This window comes from Haematobia irritans, chromosome 3, assembly GCF_050003625.1.
Source record: "Haematobia irritans isolate KBUSLIRL chromosome 3, ASM5000362v1, whole genome shotgun sequence".
NCBI classification, from domain to species: Eukaryota; Metazoa; Arthropoda; class Insecta; order Diptera; family Muscidae; genus Haematobia; species Haematobia irritans.
Window position 1 is genome coordinate 203587608 of NC_134399.1, and position 15468 is coordinate 203603075.

General features: G+C 34.1%; 1 protein-coding gene across 2 annotated transcripts in view; it reads right to left on the reverse strand.

The window, feature by feature from the left end:
• The window catches only part of RunxA (RUNX family transcription factor Runt related A), a 58826-nt gene extending 49854 nt beyond the window's left edge, over positions 1–8972 (reverse strand). For both annotated transcript variants that reach the window (XM_075300816.1, XM_075300815.1), the window contains exon 1: positions 8438–8972. In XM_075300816.1, coding sequence (XP_075156931.1) covers positions 8438–8972 — 535 coding nt within the window. The remainder of the gene's footprint in view (positions 1–8437) is intronic.
• Between the last annotated feature and the right edge of the window lie 6496 nt (positions 8973–15468).

Below are 15468 nucleotides of genomic sequence, written 5' to 3' on the forward strand. Positions count from 1 at the left end.
AAATTTCAAGTAACTCGGTAAAGTTGAATTGTTTCTCTGTATGTACTTAAGTGAAGCGGATGTCTCCCATAGCCCTTTTATTTTTATTAAAAATTCAGGAACCTGATATACATTTCATAACCTCACCCATTTTTTCCGTAAAATTTCAGTCGGAGGAGTTTAGTTATGTTTTCACTGTACTTTACAAAAAAGTCGTGTAAAGGGGTCACCCCCCTCCCCGACCAAATATCGAAAAATAATGTAGTGGATTTTTGTCTAGATGCCAACCCCAACATTCAATGAAAATTTCAAAGCAAACCGCATAATTTGTTCCAAGTTTCAAAAAGTAGGGCAAGGGGAAGGTCCCCCTCCCCGTCCACATATGAAATCATCAGGAACCCAATAATAATTCCATAAATTCACCGCATGTTCTCTGTAAATCTCAGATAATTTAGAGAATTTTAGTTTTTTCACTGTACTTTAAAAAAAGGCGAACAAAGGGGAGGTCCCTCTCCGCCACCAAATATCGAAATATAAAGTAGCGGATGTTTGTCTAGATGCCAACACCTACCTTCATTGAAAATTTCAAGCAAATCGGTATTCTCCGCTTCTTTGGCTCGGAATCAATATCAAAATTTTTAAATTAAATACAAAATCTTTGGAACCGGGTATGCTTTTTTTCATTGTGAATAAAAACAAATTCGAGAAAATAAAATTTTTGCGACAAACATGTTACATGTTCACCGTCCAAAAATAACATTTTTCTCTTGAAACTTGTTTGAGGTGATCATATTCCTTCGCTGTGGCCAGAAACAGTTTTGCTTTATGAATTTCCATTATTGCATGTAACATAGAGATTGTAAAAGAATCACACAAAATGTGATTTTTTTCACCATAGTTAAATCAAAAATAATTATGTTTATTTGCTCTGTATATAAATTTCACAATATCCTTTTAATATTACCAAAATAACCATCTTACAAATATGTGCTGTAAGATTTGTTCAATGGTTCCATGTAACTACCTCCCAATTATTTTTAATCACTTTCCCTAGATTCTCCGTCTCGTATGTATTATTATAGGGCTGTAGTAACTCGTGGAAATGATTAATGTTCGTTTTTTATACTATCTGATTGTTTGTTAAATAAAAACTCTGTCACAGGCTAAATTTCCACGGTAATTTCGTTTTAATTAAAACATTTGTGCTGTTGGTGACAAGAACAAGAACACATGGACGTGAAACTCATACGCCACACATAAGTGGATGGATACGAATTCGAAATTCTTTTTATTTCTACATTCAAATGAGTTAATTAAATTTTGAAGCAGCAACAAAAAAAAAAAAATACGAGTTTTCCACAAACCGTTTGTCTTGTACCCAACTCTTTACAAAAGAAAAAATGATGATAAATCTTTTCTAAAACCACTGCATAAATATTTGTTAGGGGGAAAAAGTTTTTAGCCACTTGAGTTCATATCTTAAGGATCTAAGACAACAAATGCTTTCCCTTGAAAGAATCTTTATTTCTCATAAGGTAAGATCAATTGTTAGTATGAGGTACTTTAAGGTAATTTTTTGTTCTCGGACTTTTTCTGTTCTCTAGAAAAAGAAAAAAACTTTTCCAAATCTCATGGGACATTTGAACTAATTTAATACCACCTTAGCCATAGTTTCGAAAGCATTTAACAAAGTGCTTTATTTAATTATCTTACATATGCTCCAAACATTGGATTGGATATCATATGAGTCTACTTATGAATAAGGCCAAATTTAAACGAAAATATATTCGAATGCCATGACGATATAAGAAATCGTTGTAGAGGTAAAAATCTTATCTAAAATGGACAGCTCAATTGTTTGTAACAGATTACAAAAGCATTTTGATCAATGACATTCAAAGGTATTCATGATGGAATTTCAACGTTATAAGTACACAATTTTTATATACTCCACCATAGGATATATATACTTTGTCATTTGGTATATTAACTTTGTCATTCCGTTTGTAACACATCGAAATATTGCTCTAAGGCCCCATAAAGTATATATATTCTGGGCCATGGTGAAATTCTGAGTCGATCTAAGCATGTCCGCCCGTCCGTCTGTTGAAATCACGCTAACTTCCGAACGAAACAAGCTATCAACTTGAAACTTGGCACAAGTAGTTGATATTGATATAGGTCGGACAGTATTGAAAATGAGCCATATCGGACCACTTTTACGTATAGCCCTCATATAAACCGACGCTCAGATTTGGCTTGCGGAGCCTCTTGGAGGAGCAAAATACATTCGATCCGGTTGAAATTTGTGCATGGTGTTAGTATATGGTCTCTCATAACCATGCAAAAATTGGTCCAAATCGGTCCATAATTATATATAGCCCCCATATAAACCGATCCCTAGATTTGGCTTGCGGAGCCTCTAAGAGAAGCAAATTTTATCCGATCCGGCTGAAATTTGGTACATTTTGTAAATATATGGTCTCTAACAACTATGCAAAAATTGGTCCATATCGGTTCTTAATTATATATAGCCCCCATATTTATTTATCATAATTATATATAGCCCCCAGATTTGACCTCCGGAGCCTCTTTAGAAAGAAATTTCATCCGATCCGGCTGAAATTTGGTTCATGGTGTTAGCATATGGTCTCTAATGACCATGCAAAATTTGGTCCATATCGGTCCATAATTATATATAGCCCCATATAAACCGATCACCAGATTTTACCTCCGGAGCCTCCTGGAAGACCAAAATTCATCTGATTCAGTTCAAATTTGGTTCGTGGTGTTAATATATGGCCTCAAACACCCATGCAAAAATTGGTCGAAATCGGTCCATAATTATATATAATTATATATAGAAAGAAATTTCATCCGATCCGGCTGAAATTTGATTCATGGTGTTAGCATATGGTCTCTAATGACCATGCAAAAATTGGTCCATATCGGTCCATAATTATATATAGCCCCATATAAACCGATCACCAGATTTGACCTCCGGAGCCTCCTGGAAGACCATAATTCATCTGATTCAGTTCAAATTTGGTTCGTGGTGTTAATATATGGCCTCAAACACCCATGCAAAAATTGGTCGAAGTCGGTCCATAATTATATATAGGCCCCATATAAACCGATCCCCAGATTTGACCTCCGGAGCCCCTTGGAAGAGTAAAATTCATCCGATTCGGTTGAAATTTGGTACGTGATGTTAGTATATGGTATCCAACAACCATGCAGGATTTGGTTCATATCAGTCCATAATTATATATAGCCCCCATATAAACCGATCCCCAGAATTGAGCTCCGGTGCCTTTTGGAGAAGGAAAATTCATCCGATTTGGTTGAAATTTGGTACGTGGTGGTAGTATATGATATTTAACAACCATGCCAAAAGTGGTGCATATCAGTCCATAATCATATATAGCCCCCATATAAACCGATCCCGAGATTTGGTTTTGGAGCCTCTATTTCAATTTCCATATCGATTCGTAATTATTTGTAGACTTACATATACATAACTTTTTTGTCTAATATATACCACGTATGGACTAACTCGCAATTTAGAAAACGATGTTAAGAAGTTTTAAGATACCATAACCCAAGTATTTCGATTGTGGATGACAGTCTTTCGTAGATGTTTCTACGCAATCCATGGTGGAGGATTCGGTCTGGCCGAACTTACGGCCGTATATACTTTTTTAAATTGTTGTTGACATTTTGTACTAACTTAGTAACCATTGGATTTTACTAAATGAATTGATTTTTTAAAAATTAATTTATTTCTTCACAGATCTTAAATAAACACTACGCATTGATTTATGCATTGGAAAGCCCGACGGAAAACAATCTGGCCACAAAAAGAGTTTTTAAAAGTTTCTTGTATCGCGGTACAAGCTACATCATTCTATGTATAATGTAAGTTTTCTCTATTCCAAAACTACTAACACACCAGTACTATAAATACCGATTAATGGTAATAAATATACATATAAACAAACAAACAAACAAAAAATTACATTCGGCAAGGAAAATATGACATTTTATTGTCATATTTTTTTGGTTAAACTCTAGTATTTATGACACTATTGCATGTCAAGCTATTTGGCAACACCAGGTAAATGTTTTGTGATGTTATGCCCAAAAACCATTAATGTGTTATTTGTTTTCCTTAATAGTTTGGTTAACTATCTTGTATCAGGGTGTTAAATAAACAATTGAGAAATTCTTCATAAAATGTTAGTGGTAAACCTGATTGGGAAACATTTATAGGCCTCTATTTTATGATAATTCTTGAGTTACATGCAATTGCGTGCATTGTACCACAGCTAAAAAAAACAACAATAATAATAATTTATTTTTCTCAATGTTTGGTAAAAATGTCGTGGCACAATAAACAAATGAACCAAGATTTGTTGGTTGCGTAAAAAAACAATAATTTACGGTTATAGTAAATAATTTTTCATCGAATTAAAATGTATCATACGTCATATTATCGAAAATGGTGGCGTATACAGATTTCAATTGAAATTCTGTGAATCATACGCCACCCGATAAAAATGTGTGAGCTCATGGAAATTATACCATACGTTAGGCGATTTTAGAAATTTCTATTAATTACTACAAAACATAGGTAAATAACACTGTACGAAAAAAAAAACAGTACATACGGTCAGGCCGTTTCATAAATACCCATAAATTGGGTATATACGATGATGTTGATTGCAAAACTCAATTAATTTCTTGGATTACAAACGTAACTATTTTCAATTACTTTCTTATCTGACTTGTGTTTTTAGTTTGATTAAAAAAACTTGAAATAAATTTTTATTTAAAAATTTAAAAAAAAAAAAAAATCCATCACTTTTTAAACTGACTTAGTCTTCCGAGTTTGGTTAAAACGTTATTTGTATCAATTAATTTTTTAATAAAAATTTAAAAAAATTTCGATCATTAACTTAAGGTTTCTATCTTGATTAAACAGTTAATGTATCAATTAATTTATTAATTAAAAAAAGTTTCATCTGCAATCAACTTTTTAATTGGAAATATTTCGATGATATTTTTCTGTGTATATAGATGGGTATAATAAATATACTCATTGTTATTTAGAACAAGATATACGGCCGTACCCTCTACCATGGATTGCGTAGAAACTTCTACTAAAGACTGTCATCCACAATCGAATTAACATACTTGGGTTGCGATAACACTTGCCGATGGCAAGGTATCTTAATACTTCCTAATACCAAATTGTAAGTTCGTCCATACGTGGTATATATTAAACTAACAAAAAGGCCGATTAAATACGTATATAATTCAGTTTGACAAAATTTTATACGGAAGTAAAATTTTGACAAAATTTTCTATAGAAATAAAATTTTAACAAAATTTTCTACAGATATAAATTTTTTACATTTTTCTATAAAAATAATATTTTAACAAAATTTTCTATAGAAATAAATTTTTTATAAATTTTTCTATAAAAATAAAATTTTGACAAAATTTGCCATAGAAATAAAATTTTGATAAAATTTTCTATAGAAATAAAATTGAGACAAAATTTTCTATAGTAAAAAATTTAGACAATTTGGCTCTAGTGGCAACCATGATTATGAACCAATATGGACCCATTTTTGTGTGATTGGGGATCGGCTATATATAACTATAGACTGATATGGACCAATTCTGGCACGGTTGTTAGAGACCATATACGAACATCATGCACCTAATTTCAGCCGGATCGGATGAAATTTGCTTCTCTTTGAGGCTCCTCAAGCCAAATCTGGGGATCGGTTTATATGGGGGCTATATATAATTATGGACCGATGTAGACCACTTTTAGCATGGTTTTTAGATACCAAATACCAAAACCACGTACAAATTTCAACCGTATCGGATGAAATTTGCTTCTCTTAGAGGCTCCGCAAGCCAAATCTGGGGATCCGTTTATATGGGGGAGCCACCGGGGTGCAATTATTAGCATGTCCGCCTTGCATACACAAAGTCATGGGTTCGATTTCTGCTTCGACCGAACACCAAAAAGTTTTTCAGCGGTGGATTATCCCACCTGGTGATATTTCTGAGGGTTTCAAAGCTTCTCTAAGTGGTTTCAGTGCAATTTGGAACGCCGTTCTGACTCGGCTATAAAAAGGAGGTCCTTTCTCATTGAGCTTAACATGGAATCGGGCAGCACTCAGTGATAAGAGAGAAGTTCACCAATGTGGTATCACAATGGACTGAATAGTCTAAGTGAGCCTGATACATCGGGCTGCCACCTGACCTAACCTAACCATGGGGGCTATTTATAATTATGGACCGATGTCAACCAATTTTTGCACAGTTGTTAGAGACCATATACTTACACCATGTACCAAATTTCGGCCAGATCAGATGGAATTTGCTTCTCTTTGAGGCTCCGCAAGTCAAATTTGGGAATCGGTTTATATGAAGGCTATATATATTTATGGACCGACTTGGACCAATTTTTGCATGGTTATGAGAGACCATATACTAACACCATGTACCAAATTTCAACTGGATCGGATGAGTTTTGCTTCTCCAAGAGGCTCCGCAAGCCAAATCTGAGCGTCGGTTTATATGGGGGCTATATATAATTATGGACCGATATAGACTAATTTTTCATGATTGTTAGAGGCCATATACCAACACCATGTACCAAATTTCAGCCAGATCGAATGAAATATGCTTCTCTTAGAGGCTCAGCAAGCCAAATCTGTGGTCCGTTTATATGGGGGCTATACGTAAAAGTGAACCGATATGACCCATTTGCAATACCATCCGACCTACATCAATAACAACTACTTGACAAGTTTCAAGTCGATAGGTTGTTTCGTCCGGAAGTTAGCTGAATGACAAAGTTAATATACCCCCCATCCTATGGTGGAGGGTATAAAAACTAAATTTAAATTGTAATTAATAAAAAATTATACTTCACATAGTTGATAATGGGGCGTATACAGAATTTAATTCTATGAGTCATACGTCACCTGAGTATTTATCAAAGTTTATATAAATTATACGCCTCCTATAATGATTAAAAGTACTTTCAGCTAGAAATTAATTATTATAACGCCAGTATGTACCTTCAGCTAGAAATCTATAATGTTTACGAAAATCTATGGGATTCTTAAAGCAAATAAATAATTCATGTACTATATACAAGTATATACCAAACTCCCTATTGGACTTTGTTTTATTATTATTTTTTTTTTTCATTTTATTTATTGCGTATAAAATGTAACATATAATGATGTAAGGAATCCAAAGATTTCAACTCTTTATTCTTCAAACATTTTCACAAATTTTCATAGAAAATTTTGCAAAGTTGTTGATCGAGAATTATTAGTAGTATGTAAGGTGAAAGACGCGAAAACCTTTGAAATGTTAATGTTAGTCATCCTTTTGTAGATTTATGGTGCAGCTAGTTCATTTATTTTGTAGTACTGGGAGTCTCTGCACTTTTCCCTAAAATTTTCGGTTTGGTTCTCAATCTTATTTTTAATTAAATCGAGGCCAGTTAGGTCGTGAAGACTTTGAGTCGAATACATCCGTGGAAGGTTGTAGATCATTTTTCTTAAATCTTAATAAATTAAATGAATTACAATTCATAAATAAAATGAAATACAAATGTAGCTCAAAAACCTTTGTTTTTAGCACCTAATTTTGTATATTTATTTTCGTAATTTATTATGATTGTAAATGTTGTAATAAATAAAAAAATATTTGCAATTTTTTTAGAGCCAGTTAATTTTAATTATTACGAATTATACGCCTCATTGTTGAAAACGGAATTGCATTCTATTAATCATACTGAGTATTTCTCAAAGTTTATATAAATGTATACGCCCACTATATTTAAATTCCAATTTAATTATTATAACTCATACGCCAGTATGTAATTTCAGTTAGAAATATCTAATTAAAAAAAATATATGGGCTTATCAAGAATTAAATATTTCATGAATTATATAAAAGTATCAAACACGCAGATATTGGTCTATGATTTCTTTCAATTTTTTGAAAATTAAATAAAAAATATTGTTTTTTAGAAAAACTAAATTTAAACTTTAATTAATACGAATTATAGCCCACAGTAGTTGAGAATAGAGCTTACTCAGTATTTCATTCTATGAATCATACGTCACCTGAGTATTTATCAAAGTTTATATAAATTATACGCCCCCTATATTTATATTTCAAATTAATTATTATAACTAATACGCCAGTATGTACTTTCAGTTAGAAGTCTATATTTTTACGAAAATTTATGGGCTTCATTACATAAAAAAATTAAATATTGCAGGTATTATATAAATGTATAAAAACCACTTTCTATACGATTTCGTTTTCTATAATTCACTTAAGAAGCAATTATTAATTTGCATAAATTTCATATCGATGTGCTACACTCATATTTTGTTATACCCATACTTACCTCTACCACTTCGCCCCACAAATCGTAAATCATTGAATTTTGCCACTTGATTCTTCATGACCGCTGTCGAATTTCTCAATTCGGCACAATAGTTTTCATCATTGCCAGCCCGCACCGTTACCATTGTCCCATCCATGATGTCACCCAATGAGACAACTTTAAAGGCCACCGGCAATGTTTTATTCGAACGCCAATGTGGCGGCAGAACGGTACACACAAACAATGGACTACTGGTGCGGATCAATTCGCCCGGATGTTCGGTTAGAAAATCACCCAATGTTCGCTCGGCTAAAATATCCGAAGTCATTTTTGTGTAGGCCTCATTGAGCAGCTGGGCTGCTGTGGGCGGAGTATTTTGTTCGGTGTTGCCATTCGAACTGTTGTTGTTGTTGTTATTGCCATTTGAATTACTCGAACTTGTGTTGTTGTTATTGTTTTGAGTATTTGAATTATTATTATTGTTGTTGTTGGAGGCGGCCGTATTGTTATTATTATTGGCCGTACCTCCTCCATTTGTAGTCGTTGTGAGATGCATTTTTGCCTCAAAGTTATTCACTTTGTGGTTGGGTGTGGCAGCAGAGTTTGCAGCTGTATAATGGGCGTTGTGTTGCTGATGGTGGTGGGTAGTTTGGCCGTAATTGGCGGCAACGACTTGTTTGAAGCGCACAATTTTTGTAGATTCTCTGTAACGGTATGGGTGCAAAAATACTTTCCAACAATGTGATTTCTTCTGAATTTATTTAGTTAGGTTTTTTGTTTAGTTGTTTGCATCTACGATGAAGCCATCTGTAAAAAAAAATGTATATAAGTAAGAAAAATGAGACAAAAGTAAGAAATGTGACAATTGGTTGAAAAATTTAAATGTTGGAACAAACTAAATAAATTTAAATTCATTTTCACTCATTAATTTATTTCATCTGGACGATTTGTTGGTTTGTTTCCAACTTTTCAATGTATGCATTTTTTTATTTGAAGAACTATTTAATGAAAATTAACTATTTATTTCCTTTTTTGAAAAATCCCCAGTTGTAGCGGGTTACATGATTTTGTAAATTCGATTAAAAAAAAAAACAAGTATATACGGCCGTAAGTTCGGCCTGGCCGACGCTTATGTACCCTTTACCATGGATTGCGTAGAAACTTCTAATGAAGACTGTCATCCACAATCGAATTAAAGGGTGATTTGTTAAGAGCTTGATAACTTTTTTTTTTAAAAAAACGCATAAAATTTGCAAAATCTCATCGGTTCTTTATTTGAAACGTTAGATTGGTCCATGACATTTACTTTTTGAAGATAATTTCATTTAAATGTTGACCGCGGCTGCGTCTTAGGTGGTCCATTCGGAAAGTCCAATTTTGGGCAACTTTTTCGAGCATTTCGGCCGGAATAGCCCGAATTTCTTCGGAAATGTTGTCTTCCAAAGCTGGAATAGTTGCTGGCTTATTTCTGTAGACTTTAGACTTGTCGTAGCCCCACAAAAAATAGTCTAAAGGCGTCAAATCGCATGATCTTGGTGGCCAACTTACCGGTCCATTTCTTGAGATGAATTGTTCTCCGAAGTTTTCCCTCAAAATGGCCATAGAATCGCGAGCTGTGTGGCATGTAGCGCCATCTTGTTGAAACCACATGTCAACCAAGTTCAGTTCTTCCATTTTTGGCAACAAAAAGTTTGTTAGCATCGAACGATAGCGATCGCCATTCACCGTAACGTTGCGTCCAACAGCATCTTTGAAAAAATACGGTCCAATGATTCCACCAGCGTACAAACCACACCAAAAAGTGCATTTTTCGGGATGCATGGGCAGTTCTTGAACGGCTTCTGGTTGCTCTTCACTCCAAATGCGGCAATTTTGCTTATTTACGTAGCCATTCAACCAGAAATGAGCCTCATCGCTGAACAAAATTTGTCGATAAAAAAGCGGATTTTCTGCCAACTTTTCTAGGGCCCATTCACTGAAAATTCGACGTTGTGGCAGATCGTAAGTCTATTCATGATGAAATGTCAAAGCATACTGAGCATCTTTCTCTTTGACACCATGTCTGAAATCCCACGTGATCTGTCAAATACTAATGCATGAAAATCCTAACCTCAAAAGAATCACCCTTTATTTGGGTTGCGGTAACACTTGCCGATGGCAAGGTATCTTAAAACTTCCTAACACCGAAATATATTAAACTAAAAAAGACCGATTAAATACGTATTAATTAAGTTTAAAGTTTATATAGAAATAAAATTTTGACAACATTTTCTATAGAAGTAAAGTTTTGACAAAATTTTCTATAGAAAAAAAATTTGGAAAAAATTTTCTATCGAAACAAAATTTGGAAAAAATTTTCTATAGAAATAAAATTTTGACAAAATTTTCTATAGAAATAACATTTTGACAAAACTTTCTATAGAAATACACTTTTGACAAAATTTTCTATAGAAATAACATTTTAGTAGATTATTTTTGGCTCGAGTGGCAACCATGATTATGAACCGATATGGACCAATTTTTGTGTGATTGGGGATCGGCTATATATAACTATAGACCGATATGGACCAATTTTGGCATGGTTATTAGCGGCCTTATACTAACACCACGTTGCAAATTTCAACCGGATCGGATGAATTTTGCTCCTCCAAGAGGCTCCGGAGATCAAATCTAGGGAACGGTTTATATGGGGGCTATATATAATTATGGACCGATATGGACCAATTCTTGCATGTTTGTTAGAGACCACATGCTAACACCACGTACCAAATTTTAACCGGATCGGATGAAGTTTGCTCCTCCAAGAGGCTCCGGAAGACAAATCTGGGGATCGATTTATATGGGGGCTATATATAATTATGGACCGATATGGACCAATTCTTGCATGTTTGTTAGAGACCACATGCTAACACCACGTACCAAATTTTAACCGGATCGGATGAAGTTTGCTCCTCTAAGAGGCTCCGGAGGTCAAATCTGGGGATCGGCTTAAATGGGGGCTATATATACTTATGGGCCGATGTGGACCATTTTTTGCATGGTCATTAGAGAAAATATACCAACACCATGTACCAAATTTCAGCCGGATCGAATGAAATTTGCTTCTCTTAGAGGCTCCGCAAGCCAAATCGAGGGATCGGTTTATATGGGGGCAATATATAATTATGGACCAATGTGGACCAATTTTTGCGTGGTTGTTAGAGACCATATACTAACACCATGTACCAAATTTCAGCCGGATCGGATGAAATTTGCTTCTCTTAGAGGCTCCGCAAGCCAAATCGGGTGATCGGTTTATATGGGGCCTATATGTAATTATGAACCGATGTGGACCAATTTTTGCATGGTTCTTGGAGACCATATACTAACACCATGTACAAAATTTCAGCCGGATCGAATGAAATTTGCTTCTCTTAGAGCAATTGCAAGCCAAATTTGGGGTTCCGTTTATATGGGGGCTATACGTAAAAGTGGACCGATATGGCCCATTTGCAATACCGTCCGACCTACATCAATAACAACTACTTGTGCCAAGTTTTAAGTCGATAGCTTGTTTCGTTCGGAAGTTAGCGTGATTTCAACAGACGGACGGACATGCTCAGATCGACTCAGAATTTCACCACGACCCAGAATATATATATACTTTCTGGGGTCTTAGAACAATATTTCGATGTGTTACAAACGGAATGACAAAGTTAATATACCCCCATCCTATGGTGGGGGGTATAAAAATCATGTGAATTTGATGAACCATGCTACCTCATGAAGATCGGTTCAAGTGGAATGTTATTCGAAGTTACATAGTGGAATCTTAAAAATTTCATGTGAGGATGCAAGAAAAACGGATGACTCCTTTCATAAGTTAATCAAATGAGAACGAGGAGCAACATCGAAAAATTTTACTTCTGCTTTCAGCCAATTTGAGTGATCAATGCGACTCTTAACCTATCAAGAATTAAAGGCCGTTATAAAGGAACTCTTACCGATATACACCAAATTTGACATACTTTTGTATGGACAGATTCCCCCAAAAAATAAAAAAAGCTGTTCTATGGAAAAAGTGAACTACCTTGTGGTGACATTAAATTGTGCTCGACTTTTTGAGATTTCTACATTGCAAAAAGCAACGACTTTTTAACTACAATATATGAAATTACACCCTCTCCTAGAAGAAACAAGTAAGAAAAGTCTAAAGTCGGGCGGAGCCGTCTATATTATACCCTTCACCACAATGTAGACAAACATTTGTGTTACCATCTCAACTACTTCAAATTTGCTGGGGGCAATATAAAGGTTTGTATTTCCAGATACAAATACTTTTAATGGAGACAATTTTTGGTGCTTTTACAAAAACTCTAGAATTAAAATTTAAATCGTCTAACGTCCTGGGATGAAACGCAATGTTAGTAAAAAAAATATGGGAAATATGAAGCGAGAGAAATTTCAATGCAATTGTACAAAAGAGATTTTATGATTTATCAGGCGATACATGTATTCGAGATATAGGAAAATTTTAGTAAAATTTACAATTTTTGATACTCATCAGTGGCGATTTTACAAGGATATCGGTTAGATCTCGCCAAGATATGTGGTCACGTTTGGGTTGTGATATATTATTTGGTCAATTCGGGCGACTTGGAGCCTTATTTAAAACTCAACCGTTCTGTGGAAATTCTGGCATTACAGTGTGCGACTCAGAATTCAATTCTAAGACGATCGGTAAACTAAACGACTTATATTATACCCTGTACCACAGTGAAAGGTATAAAAATTAACCATGATCATTTCAACCATACCACAGTACAATCTTACTATTTTTGGGAATCATAGCCAAATTTTCTTTAGTTTAGTTTACATTGAACTTTATACCCACATTTCAATTTTTGGGACATACTTGGGATAAGGAAAATTTCATTGGGCTGTGAGAAATTTCGAGAAAAATAATAAACTTACAAAACTTTCAAAAAATATTTTTTCATTGAAATAAAAGTAAGTTAAATTTAGCATTAATTTAAATTCGGACGGTTTTTCTGGGGTGTCTAGATGTCCAAGAGTCCAGATTGGCAGATTTCAGATTTTCAATTTCAGGCAAATCGGATAACATCTACGGTTTCTAGAAGTTCAAAATGTGAAATTGGGAGATCGGTGTATTTGAGAGCTATACCAAAAAATGGTCCGATATACTCCATAATTGGCTTACCTATTTGTGGACCTAAAATGCCTTCAGATTTCTAATTTGAAGCAAATCGGGTGCAAATTGTGGTAACTAGAATCCCATGAAGTCAGTTAGGAAAATCGGTTTGTGTGGGACTGTATGATCAGAGCCGGTCCCCGAGTCGATCTAGTCTGTCTCCCAACACATTTTTGTGATCAAAGTCTATGACGCAGTTTTAGTCCAATCGATTTTGATATAGGTATGTGGTTTAGATTTTGAGGAAAATGGCATAGATTTAGATATAGATCCAATATATCGCCCAATATGCACTTATATGACCCCAGAAGTCAGAGTTTTATCTTGTTTTCCTCTAAATTTTTCACAAGGAGTACAATTAATATTGTCGTAAAGCTTGTAAATCCTAGCTTTGCATGGCAATTTTGGTTTAACTTTTCAAATGTAGATATAGCTCCCATGTATCTTTTGCCCGATTTACACTCATGTGAGCACAAAAGCCATAGTTTTACTCCGATTTATTTTACTAATATTGTGCATCGTCAATTTACATTTAAAGTCTAAAGATTTTGTAGAAGTTTTACAAAATTTTGCATACATTTTAGATTACCATAATCTCTACTCACTGAACTTTCCCCAAGTTGGCGTTCAATGTTAAATAATCTTTCTTCAATATCATATGAATATCGATTTCCATCCTTTGTATTTTGGTAGACACACCTTAGTTCTCATTCTGTGTTGTCGGAAATAAATAAGGGTCAAGTATTTTAATAATATTTGATTTTTTTTTGGCATACACCAGACTTTTGGTTATTAAACCAGTTATTAAACTTTTTATGTTACCAATTTGCATGGAGAACAAACAAAAAATGTCTAGGAATTAACAACACATGTGGTATGTACTCCTTTCTAAATAACTGTGCAAAATATTCCAAAGGACTGACGATAAAAAATGGCAAAGACCAAAGTCCAATTAAAACTTAACTACATCAGAGTGAATGGAGGATAGTAGAAAGCGCAAAAATCGGGTGCTTTACAAACGAGACAATAGAGCTGAATTCTAAAACAATAAAAAACCAAATTCTATATCACGTCCATGATTTTCTGCAAAAAAAAAAAAAAAACACATATCCTCATTCCTTTTTCAAAACCTTTTTTCGGTTGTCCACACAAAAAAAAGCACAAAAAGCGAGCACAGAACAAAAACCTCCAAAAATGTCAACGTAGTAAATTGATACCACTTCCGTGGCCAAAAAAGGAGAGCCATTTAACACTGCTACATGCAAATTTACATCAATTCTAACGAACGGAAGTCACAAAACCATCAATTTTGATTTAACAAAGTCAAAGTGTCCACAAGAGCTATGTTTGGTGGACCCCTCTCAAACTAACTAACTTTTCATTACAATGGCAGGTTAGGAATGGCATTTAGGGCATTTTTAAGAGATAGGGGATTTGCTTTTTAATATTGCCAAACGAACCAAAAAAAAAAGAAAACTACCAATCAAACAAATCTTATTTGTCAAAATTTTATTTCTTTAGAAAATTTTGTCAATTTTTTTTATTGAAAATTTTGTCAAAATTTTATTTCTATAGAAAATTTTGTCGAAATTTTATTTCTAATTATACAATTATTATTCGAGCTTTATGGACAGATATAGATTAAGGAACATGGTTAATAGAGCCATTGAAAAGAAAACGCCAGATACAAATCTATACACGCCTGGACTGTACATGTTTCGGTTCGGGCGAATGAACCTTTCCACAGCCTTTAGTATAGATCTGGCTGGGAGAGATAACTCAATATAGAAAATTTTATTTCTATAGAAAATTTTGTCAGAATTTTCTTTCTATAGAAAATTTTGTCATAATTTTATTTCTA